This window comes from Rhincodon typus, chromosome 4 (genome assembly GCF_021869965.1).
Source record: "Rhincodon typus isolate 14 chromosome 4, sRhiTyp1.1, whole genome shotgun sequence".
Lineage (NCBI taxonomy): Eukaryota > Metazoa > Chordata > Chondrichthyes > Orectolobiformes > Rhincodontidae > Rhincodon > Rhincodon typus.
The window spans coordinates 10,721,101-10,733,068 of NC_063335.1; the positions used below are offsets into that span (position 1 = coordinate 10,721,101).

Here is an 11,968-nt window from a genome sequence, read left to right on the forward strand (position 1 = left end):
TTCCTATCCACCCTGCCTTCCTTTTGACTTATTGATTTTGCTCACAAATGAATTGTTACTTGGATGGCTGTCCCTTCTGTTCTTCACTTGTCCTTTCTTGCTTGAGCATGCTGATTTTGGTCTGTTTTATCATTGTTTCTCATTTTGTTCTTTTTTTCCAAATTTATTATGACTGCAGCACGTGGGTTTATCAGAAAAACAATGACTTCATTATAATCCTGCCATTAGACACAGGTGGCATAATTATTGTTGAGCATAGTATTGCATTTAATTAATATTATATTTTCTTGTGTTCATTTATGAATGCATCATTTGTTTTTAATCTCAATATTTTATTCAGTTTGTCACTAATTCTCCACCATTCAAGTGACAATTCATGTGTGAGCTAAATCAATGAGTATTTTGGGGGTGCGGGGTAGGGTATCAATTTTGTTCTCACCTGATGTCTGCATTTAAGCATTTTCCAACCAGATCATTTTCTTCATATTCAGGAATGTGGGCTCATCATGTTTCAACATAAGACTCTTGTGGCCATTGTGCTTCTAACCACTTTACTGCCTGAGATTTCACATCATATGCAAAGTCTAGAAATTGAATTTGAATTTTTACCTTTACACCACAGCTACATGGTACCACATCAGATACTTACATTATTTATATATTTAGATAAATTAATTTTAATGTAATATAGACAGTGTTAAATGTAATGTATAGTTGAATTTGAATTGGAATAAGCAATGAATACTTTAGTTCTCAAAGCAACTTGTATGGAAGTGGAACTGTTGCTGAAAACAGTAAGAGTGCTTTTATGTCTTTTTTAAAAAAACTTTACAGACCTGCTCCACACTTGCACTTTTCCATTCGTCATCCTCACACATTGTCCTGGAAGTATTACAAGATGTTTCAATGTAAAGCCCATCTGGTGATGCGACTCATTGAAAACAGGATCAGCATGGAGTTCATGCTTCAGGTTTGCAGTAAACGTATTCTTTGAAAAGTTGTTTCCTTACATTTGAACTAGTTCACACTGATTTTTGACTTCAATTTTTGTTGCTTTCAGTTGTTTAGTTGGGATCATGGAAATTTGGCCCACAGCAGGACACGATCCACCTCATTTTGTTTGTGTTGAGTGAAAAATGCCTGTCCAACATAGTATTTTCCAGCACCTGATCTATAACATTTCAGGTTATGGTACTTCAAATACGTTTGCATGTACTTTTTCAGTATGAAGAGATTTTCTACTGTACCATCCGTTCAGATGGTGAATTCTAGACCCCTGTGAGCAACTGGGTAAAAACGTTTCTCAACTATCCCCGTTTCTTCTACCAATGACCATAAATCTGTGGTCCCTGATTATTGGCACCTTTTCTCAGGGAAATAGGTCCTTCTTATCTACACCAGGCCCTTCATAATTCATAAACCTAGTTCTTTCCTCAGTCTCCTTTGTTTGAAAGAAAACTGCCACAACCTATACTGATAACCAAAATTCTCCATTCCATAGTGAAGACTACCTGCTATTATACTGTTTGATGCTGCAAATGAAGGAAAGTTTTCACTTAATTTATTTTTCTACTTAAATCTTAAAAGATATATGGTTATTCATTCTAGGGTATCTCTGTTCCTCTACTCTTCTCAGTATCCCACCGTTTAGTATGTATTCCTTGTCTTTCTCTACTTCCCAAATGCATTACTCCACACTTCTCTGGATTGAATTCCATTTGCCACTTATCTGCCCACCTGATCAGTCCATCTGCAGTCTATGACATTCTTCTTCACTATCAACCAAGTAGCCAATTTTTGTATAGTCTAGAAATTTTGTAAAGATACCCAAAATTTGTGGTCTACATCTTGGATATAAATCACAAAAAACAAAGGACCTAGTATGGAGCTCTGTGGACCCTCACTGGAAATGGACACAACCACCTGTAAACAATTGCCTTTTTCTTCCTGCCAATGAACTGATTTTGCATTCAACTTGCCATTTCTCTTTGGATCCCATGAGTTTTCTTACTAAAAAGCCATAGGGACCTTGTCAAAAAGGCTATATCAGAAGTACTATCCTTATTGACTTGTTAGTTCAGAAGAAAGCAACTGAGTTAGAACACGTCACATTTGACTATCATCATGGCTGTTCTATAATCAAATCCTGCTTGCTCATAATTTATATCCTTTTATAGCTGTTCTTAATAAAACTGGTCCCTCATGCAAACTTGACTTTACCCAATCTCGCTGTTTTGATGGAGAGAGTCCCAGATATTCTTCGTTTGGAAAACGTGATTCTGCATTAAATTCCTAATTAGCAAACTCTAATTTAAGATCATACCAACTTGTTCTGGATTCCCACAAAAGGGAAATGTTTTATGTGTTTACCCTAATTAATTCTTTAATCATTTTTAAATACCTTAACTTTAGATCATGCCCTCAAACCTCATAAATTTCAAGGGGACACAAGGCAACGTTTTAGAACCTGTTCTGATAAATGTGCCTGCACGGCACGTCCAAGGCCTGTAAGTATTTCCCAAGATTTGTGTGCATGGAAAATAAAACTCTTCAGCTCCTCCATAGTTCCTAGTCCCCAAAATTAAGGAAATATTCTGATTTATTCTTTTTCGGATCCACTTCCCCAACCGATCTGTAATTGTTAATTGACATGAGATGAAACCATACAAAATGGTAGCAATCTTCTCCCTATACCCCTGCAAGCAAATGTGCCTGCAAAACCTTTCTTCTTTTAGAGATCAAGAGGCAGCAAATATGAATTCTTGGATTGTACTGGTTTTATCCACCAAGTAATCACAACCTTTAAATTGCATTTTGATGTATACAAATGCAAAAAGAAATCTTCAATCTTTAGGACACTTTACAACCTCAGGACTTCAGAAAGGGCTTTAGTTTGAAATATTTTTGAATGTCGTTTGAAATATCAGTAACAAGGCGACTAATTTTTACACAGAAAGATCTTCTAAATAGCAACATGGTAATGATCAGATCATGTGTTTTTGTGATGTTGATTTGAGAGATTAATGTTGAACCAGGTGTTAGGGATAGCTCATTGGTGGTGTGTTTGAGACAGAGTCATAAGGATTTTTTTTTGTCTCCCTTGGAAAGCAAGTTTTAAGGTCTCACCTAAAATACAGCACCTCTGATAGTGCAGCACTCTCTCAGTACTGTGCTGGAGCGGCAACATAGGTTTTGTCTGCAAGTCACTGGAGTAGAAATTGACCCGCAGCCTTTGACTCAAGCCTGAGTGCAACCAACAGAGCCACAACTTGCAGCGGAATAGTTCATTGTCTGAACTTCCTTCTCCACTGTGAAAGTTAACCCCTCTACTAATCAGCTGAACAGCAGAACAGCGTGTTAAGCATTTATCTGCTGATATTTCTTTGGGGTAATGGAGGGTCAGCTTTTTTTTTTAGGGTAATTATAGAAATGTATTGAGGTAATGGTAGACATTCAAGAACTAAAACTTGAAGTTTACAAATTTATAAATGTTGTATTTGCAAAGCAATGTAATGCTGTCCAAAAACATTTGTCCATTGCTTTAGGTCTTCAACAAACTTTTGAGTTTAGCCAGTACTGCTTCATCACAAAAGTTTCAATCGCACATGTGGAGCCAGATGCTACTTTCAACAACTGGATTTTTAAAATCAATATCTAATGTGTCTGGAAAAGATATTCAACCTTTGATAAAACAGTGGGTGTATCCTTTGAGTTTTTGTATTCCTTCTGCAAAATTTGAAATTAGTTTATAATCAGAACTTTTGTTCTGTGCAGCATGATTGCCCTTTAATGTTGCCCTTTAGCATACAATTTATTTCAGTTGCTCCGGACACTTCTTCAAACTGCAAACCCACAGCTCTCCCCACAACTTTACTGAATTTTTTAAGTTGTGAAACTTGTACCATCAGTTCAGAAATAGGTACTGTACAAACTTGTGTAGATTTTCTTGTTTTCACTAAATTGTCAACTTGAATTGAAATTCATGAAAAGAACCTTAATTATATGCACTAGTGACCAAAGTGGTGTAGTGAAGTTCTTTGGCAGCTTTGCATTTAATAGGAAACGAAACATCTTGGAGTTGGAACTGAAGCAAGATTGTACTTCTTTGGGAACACAGAAGTATGTGGTAAGGATCATTTAAACTCAGTTTTATGAATGTAATGCTGATCTTTCAATTTATGTGGAGACCAGCTTAGGTTGCAGAGTATTAATAATGTGTGTTTTCAATTAAAACTACTAGAGCTATAGACTGTTGGATCTATCATATGTGTGAAATTTGATGGATGAATTGTGAGTGAACCAATCATTGTGGATCTGGCAAGGCCTCTTGCAAAACTGCATTATTGGATCATCTTCATAAATGAGGGAAACGTTAGAACAACTCCTTCGTTTAATCTAATTAGGCTTTTTTCACATTTAAAGTCTTATCTATTCATCTATCTTCTAGAATTGTTTAATTGTTTATTCTTAAATAAAATACAATTTGTCCTACTAAAGTCCTTCATTTTTTTTGCAGGGACCACTGAAGGTGACAGTCCAGGAGTTAGATGGATCATTTAACCACACACTACAAATTGAAGAAAACAGCCTCAAGCATGATATTCCGTGCCATTCCAAGAGCAGACGGTAGGTGAATGTATCATGGGAAATAAGATTTCAAGGAGTTTACCCCAACTAAAGTGGAGGTTAAATTGTTTGACATCTCCTAAACCATCTTTTGTTTTCATTTGAAGGGAAGAGGTCAATAGGATTTGGTCCCTCTGTTAGAAGTTGCATGTTTGCATGGGAAATGCATTATGAAAGTTCTTTCATGTGTGAGAATATTCATAACTAGAAAGACTAGGGCAGACTTTTACTTAAGTACAGAATATCATCAAATTGGTCCATGTCGTTATTTCTGATTATTCCACAAATCAATTATTTTTAAAGAAAATCTTGAATCCAGTCAGTATAGAATGCCTGGAAAATTATGCACTGATGGTTACTGGTCGACGTAAGCAGGTGATAAAGGAGCAAGGAAGGATGAAAGGCATATGGCGTGTGGGTTGGAAAATGGGTTTGTACAGGAACGAAGGGGCAGTGGATCGGAGCATGGGAGGAATTTTGGGAGTGTGGGAGGTACTGAATGGAAGACGGAATGGCCTAGGAGGGATGGAATTGAAATAATATGAGAGGGATGAAAGAAGTGGGATGGAATGGCATTTAACATAGACTTTAAAGAAGTATTATTGCAATAAAGATACTAATTCCACTGTAAGTGTTTGTAAGTCTACTTACAAATTTTAGAATTATTTGTAAAATATTTTTGTTCTAATACCCCATTGTTGTAAGGTTGTTACAAATACAATAAAGATGCGAAGTTTTCTAAAGTAGGCTGGTGATCAGGATATTTAATAGTCACAGAAGTCTGAAGACTATACTCTTGCATGTATCTCCTTACCATTCCATTACTGTACAGCCATGTTGGATTCAAGTGTATTCCTTTGCTTCCTTTTGTTGGGTCATTTAAAAAATGCATACCAATTGTATTTAAAACTTAATGAAATTAAAATTAAAAATTTTAAAGATTTTGTTCAAGTTACAACTTGGTGAGATCAGTGTCCAAGTTTTATTTTCTCAGTTGATGAATCCTATTTTGTTTGGAACAACTCTTCCTCAATTCATTTAGAAATGGTGTTTCGTTTCAAAATTTCATATTTTGCTGAAAATTCTTTGTAATGGCAAGTGAACACTCGGATATTTGCATTTTCTGTAAATGTTGCACGTGAGAGCAATTCTAGTCTGCTTGATCTATTCCTTAAATCCATTTACCCACCATGGCTCCACAGACCTTATTTAGTGAGTTATCAATTTGAAACCAAAAGAACTGTAGATGCTGTAAATCAGAAACAAAAACAGAAGTTGCTGAAAAACCTCAGTATGTCTGGCAGTATCTGTAAAGCGAAATCAGAGTTAACGTTTCTGGTCCAGTGACCCTTCCTCAGAACTGATGATAGCTAGGAAAATGCCGGTTTATGTGCAGAAGATAGGGTAGGGAGAGGGGGCAAGAAGGAAATGATAAGTGGGGATAGAGCCTGAAAAGAGAGGGAAGAACAGCTGGACAGACAAAGATATGAGTAATGATTTGGCTGCGAGTGTGAATAGCTGTTAGTGGAGACCGTTAGAGGTGAACGGTAGGTAGTATGTAATGACAGACTATGTGATAACAAGGCCTGGTGTGTGGCGTTGGGGGCTCATACATAGGAGAGTTCAAGCCCTAAAATTATTGAACTCGATAATGAGTCCAGAGAGCTGCAGGGTTCCCAACTGGAAAATGAGGTGTTCTTCCAGCTTGTGCTGAGCTTCGCTGGAACACTGAGACAAGCCTGAGTTAGAGATGTTGGCCAGGGAACAGGGTGGTGTGTTAGAGTGGCTGTGAAAACACAGGATCGTTTTTGCAGGCAGAAGGTTTTGCGCAGCGATCACCCAGTCTGCGCTTGGTTTCCCCAGTGTAGAGGAGACCACATTGAGAGCAGCAAATGCAATACAGTAGATTGTAAGAAGTGCAGGTAAAGTGCTGCTTTGGAAGCCCTAGGATACTGAGGAGGGAAAAGGTGAATGGGCAGGTGTTACAACTTGTGCAGTTGTAGGTGAATGTGCTGGGTGAGGGTAGGGAGTGGGATGTTGGGAGTGAAGGAAGAGTGAACCAGGGTGTCCCAGAGGAAACGGTCCCTGCGGAAGGCGGACAGTGGAGGCGAGGGCAATATGTGTTTGGTGGTGACATCTCGCTGGAGGCGGTGGAAATAGCAGCTGATGGTCTTCTGGATGTGGATGCTGGTGAAATGGTATATAAGGACAAGGGGAACCCTATCGCTGCTGCAGGAAGGAAGAGAAGGGGTGAGGGCAGAAATGTGGAAGATGGGTCAGACCTGGTTGAGGGCCCTGTTGACAATTGTGCTGGGGAATCCTCGGTTGAGGAAGAAGGTGGACATTTCGGAGGCTCCCTTGTCGAAGTTGGCCCCATCATCACGTAAGTGATGAAGGTGGGAGAATGGGATGAAGTCTTTACAGGAAGCAGGGTGCGAGGATTTATAGTCCAGGTAGCTGTGGGAGTCGGTGGATTTATAGTGGATATTAGTGGCCAGTCTATCCCCAGAAGTGGAAACAGATGTTGAGGAAGGGAGGAGTCAGAGATAGACCAGATTAAAGTGAGGACAGGGTGGAAATTGGATGCGAAATTGCTGAACTTTTCCAATTCTGGATAAGAGAGGGAAGCAGTGTTGATGTATCGGAGAACGAGTTGTGGATGGGTGTGCTGGAATAGGACTGGAACAAGGAATGTTCCACGTACCCAATGAAGAGTCGGGGCATAACTGGGGCCCACATGGGTACCCGTGGCCATCCTGTGACTTGAAGACAATAAAAAGAATTAAATGAGAAGTTGTTGAGGGTGAGGACTAGCTCGGCCAAACGGAAGTGGGTGGTAGTGTGTGGGGACGGTTCAGGCCTATGGTCCAGAAAGAAGTGGATAGCCTTGAGACCATCCTGATGGGGGGATGGACGTGTACAGGGATCGATTTGAAAGCTTGAATTGACCAGGAACCCAGATCATTTAGGGACAGAGTTACAGTTTCAATCCTAATCGTAACCCAAAATAAACCCTGTGTGTGGCCAAACTCCCTGTAGGACAACATCCCAGTATTTGTCCTTGTTGTGTAACAGCAAATACAATATAAAATGTTATTTGAATTAGTTAAATGGTGAATATAAGAAATTGCAAACTTCAGTTATTTTACATAAGCTAATTACCATCAAGAAGTCCACATAGCTGCAACTGCAGTTCTGATTGAATGTTAAAATATCATTGCTAGATTTTGGCAACTAGAAATAATGGGATCTTTATGTCTGGGAATTGTTTGAAGGTAGATTTTTATAACAATAAAAAAATGGCTTATTTGCATTGACCTGTTCATAATTTTGATTTGATGTCATTATTCTTCCTATTTAGGAATAAGAAAAAGAAGATTCCACTATTGAATGGAGAAGAAGTGGATATGGATCTTTCTGCTATGGAGTAGGCCATTTTCATTCCTCTAAAGTAATTTTTAACCAGTGAAATTACTAACTTAAGGCATCTTCTGTTATGTAGGGAAATCATAGTTATTTATTAAATTGTTTTTTGTAGTGCTGATTCCCCTTTGCTGTGGATAAGAATAGATCCAGACATGTCTGTTTTGAGAAAAGTGGAATTTGAGCAGGCTGATTTCATGTGGCAGTACCAGCTCCGCTTTGAGAGGGATGTGGTTGCACAGGAGGAATCAATTCATGCTTTAGAAAAATTTCCTACTCCAGCATCACGGCTAGCACTAACAGATATCCTGGAACAAGAGCAGTGCTTTTACAAAGTCAGAATGCATGCTTGCTTCCGGCTGGCAAAGGTGAGCTACAATGAAATTCTGTAACTGATTAAGCAGAGTGACTTATTGAGAGGCTGGGAAAGAAACTTGTATGGTGGGGCTTCCTAGGAAACTGTAACTATATTTCAAAAGTACTATTTTCCCTGTGATACCTTTTAATATGTCCTCAGGCTGTGAAAAGCATTATATACATGCAAGCTCTTTTTTTTTTGTGCGAAAGATTCTGTGGTAGCACACATGTATTTAATGCTATGATTCTTCCTCGCAATATTTCTGAAAACAGTATTGTTGAATTCTCTGTGTTAATTTTGAAATCTCACAACCAAATCCCAAAACAAACAGGTAATCAAATTAAATCCTTTTTTCCTAATTTCTAAAGAAAATTAGAATATTTCTATCATCTATAGATATCCGGAAACGAATACATTTTGGGAGAGTGATGTTACATGCACCTCTTTTGACGATTCATTTATAACAATCAGCCACTTGACCACTACCTGTTCTAAAATGTCACTTTTGGCTGCATGTTGACATGGTTTTTTTCTGCATTGATTTTGTCTGGTTGTTTCACAGGCAAATATTTTTTGACCTTTGCTGCACTGGTCTCTCTTTCAGTTCCTGTACTGTTTCATCTGGAGATCCCCAAAGATCTTGCCCTTCAGAGACACATCTAAAAGCAGTTTCCATAAATACACAATGCTTAACTCTACTTGACAACTAATCATGACTACCCGATTGCTGCTGCTTATTCAAAATTCAATACTGCATGAGCAAGAATTTCCTCTAACTAATCATTGGAAGGACTTGAAGCCATTGTCTTTGATAATTGCCATGAACTTCATTCCCTCCCAATGACTCAGTACCTCTCCCTAACGATAAAGGTTGAATCGGGGTATTTGCAATATTGATGTCGTAACTAAACTCGATTTGAGTTTATGACCACATATCTAGCTTAGGTCATCTCTGTTATGTCAGCTATCTCATTCTGTATCAAAGTTTATCTTTTATACCTTAAGTAGGCCTTTGTTAACTCTGCTTCAAGTAATCCACTGCACAATCTCGAAAGTTCTGTGCCCCTCATTGCTTCCTGTTTCCAAACTCGCAGCAAGTCCTGCTCATCCATAACCCTGTGCTTACTAACCAACATGGACCCCTTATTAAACAATGCCTTGGTTTTAAATTCTCATTATTTTCTAATCTCTCCATTCTCTTGTCCCCTCCAGCCCCAGAACCCTCTGAGGTATATATACTTGTCCTCTTGTGCAATCTGACTTTAATTGCTTCATGCTTCACCACTATATAATCTGCCATCTGCTGCCAAGTCCCTAAGTTCTACAGTTTTCTCCCTGCAACTCTGCACCTCTCTTCCTCTTTCCTCCTCCAAGATGCTCCTTAAAACCATACTCTTTGAACAAGCTTTTTGCTTTTGCCCAATTTCTCCTGACGTGACAACAAGGTGCAGAGCTGGATTAACACAGCAGGCCAAACAGCATCATAGGAGCAGAAAGGCTGACGTTTCGGGCCTACACCCTTCTTCAGAAATGGGGGAGGGGAAGGGGGTTCTGAAATAAATAGGGAGAGAGGGGGAGGCGGATAGAAGATGGATAGAGGAGAGGATAGGTGGAGAGGAAACAGACAGGTCGAAGAGGCGGGGATGGAGCCAGTAAAGGTGAGTGTAGGTGGGGAGTTCGGGAGGGGATAGGTCAGTCCACGGAGGACGGACAGGTCAAGGGGGCGGGATGAGGTTAGTAGGTAGAAGATGGGGGTGCGGCTTGAGGTGGGAGGAGGGGATAGGTGGGAGGAAGAACAGGTTAGGGAGGCGGGGATGAGCTGGGCTGGTTTTGGGATGCGGTAGGGGGAGGGGAGATTTTGAAGCTTGTGAAATCCACATTGATACCATTGGGCTGCAGGGTTCCCAAGCGGAATATGAGTTGCTGTTCCTGCAACCTTCGGGTGGCATCGTTGTGGCACTGCAGGAGGCCCAGGATGGACATGTCGTCTGAGGAATGGGAGGGGAAGTTGAAATGGTTTGCGACTGGGAGATGCAGTTGTTTATTGCGAACCGAGCGTATGTGTTCTGCAAAGCGGTCCCCAAGCCTCTGCTTGGTTTCCCCGATGTAGAGGAGGCCACACCGGGTACAGCGGATGCAGTATACCACATTGGCAGATGTGCAGGTGAACATCTGCTTGATGTGGAAAGTCTTCTTGGGGCCTGGGATGGGGGTGAGGGAGGAGGTATGGGGGTAGGTGTAGCACTTCCTGTGGTTGCAGGGAAAAGTGCCGGGTGTGGTGGGGCTGGAGGGGAGTGTGAAGCGGACAAGGGAGTCACGGAGAGAGTTGTCCCTCCGGAAAGCAGATAAGGGTGGGGAGGGAAAGATGTCTTTGGTGGTGGGATCGGATTGCAGATGGCGGAAGTGTCGGATGATGATGCGTTGGATCCGGAGGTTGTTGGGGTGGTACGTGAGGACGAGGGGGATTCTTTTTTGGTTCTTATTGCGGGGACGGGGTGTGAGGGATGAGTTGCGGGAAATGTGGGAGACACAGTTGAGGGCATTCTCGACCACTGGGTGGGTGGGGGGGTGGAAAGTTGCAGTCCTTGAAAAACGAGGACAACTGAGATGTACGGGAGTGGAATGCTTCATCCTGGGAGCAGATGCGGCGGAGGCGAAGGAATTGAGAAGAGGGGATGGCATTTTTGCAGGAAGGTGGGTGGGAGGAGGTGTATTCTAGGTAGCTGTGGGAGTCGGTGCGCTTGAAATGGATATCGGTTTCTAGGTGGTCGCCCGAGATGGAGACAGAGAGGTCCAGGAAGGAGAGAGAGGTATTAGAGATGGTCCAGGTGAACTTAAGGTTGGGGTGGAAGGTGTTGGTGAAGTGGATGAACTGTTCGAGCTCCTTGTGGGAGCGCAAGGCGGCGCCGATACAGTCATCAATGTAACGGAGGAAGAGGTGGGGTTTAGGGCCAGTGTAGGTACGGAAGAGGGATTGTTCCACGTAACCTACAAAGAGGCAGGCGTAGCTTGGGCCCATGCGGGTACCCATGGCCACCCCCTTTGTCTGTAGGAAGTGGGAGGAATTGAAAGAGAAGTTGTTGAGGGTGAGGACCAGTTCGGCTAAGCGGATGAGGGTGTCAGTGGAAGGGGGACTGGTCGGGCCTGCGGGACAGGAAGAAGCGGAGGGCCTTTAGGCCATCTGAATGGGGAATGCAGGTGTAGAGGGACTGGACGTCCATGGTAAAGATGAGGTGTTGGGGACCGGGGAATTGGAAGTTCTGGAGGAGGTGGAGGGTGTGGGTGGTGTCACGGACATAGGTAGGGAGTTCGTGGACCAAGGGGCAGAAAATGGAGTCCAGATAGTTGGAGGTTCGGTGGGGCAGGAGCAGGCGGAGACAATGGGTCGACCAGGGCATTCAGGTTTGTGGATTTTGGGAAGGAGGTAGAAGCGGGCGGTGCGGGGTCGGGGAACGATGAGGTTGGAGGCCGTGGGTGGGAGGTCACCTGAGGTGATGAGGTTGTGGATGTTTGGGAGATGATGGTTTGGTGCTCAGGGGTGGGGTCATGATCAAGGGGGCG

The 11,968-nt window shown here is 41.7% G+C and overlaps 2 protein-coding genes across 6 annotated transcripts in view; one reads left to right on the forward strand and one right to left on the reverse strand.

The window, feature by feature from the left end:
* Nucleotides 1-11,968, reverse strand: part of deptor (DEP domain containing MTOR-interacting protein) — a 215,057-nt gene that overhangs the window by 162,777 nt on the left and 40,312 nt on the right. The window lies entirely within an intron of this gene.
* taf2 (TAF2 RNA polymerase II, TATA box binding protein (TBP)-associated factor) overlaps nucleotides 1-11,968 on the forward strand; it is a 111,980-nt gene that overhangs the window by 30,238 nt on the left and 69,774 nt on the right. For all 3 annotated transcript variants that reach the window (XM_048595495.1, XM_048595493.1, XM_048595496.1), the window contains 6 exons: nucleotides 835-970; nucleotides 3,546-3,700; nucleotides 4,012-4,126; nucleotides 4,517-4,626; nucleotides 7,988-8,053; nucleotides 8,165-8,417. In XM_048595495.1, the coding sequence (XP_048451452.1) occupies nucleotides 835-970; nucleotides 3,546-3,700; nucleotides 4,012-4,126; nucleotides 4,517-4,626; nucleotides 7,988-8,053; nucleotides 8,165-8,417 (835 nt within the window). The remainder of the gene's footprint in view (nucleotides 1-834; nucleotides 971-3,545; nucleotides 3,701-4,011; nucleotides 4,127-4,516; nucleotides 4,627-7,987; nucleotides 8,054-8,164; nucleotides 8,418-11,968) is intronic.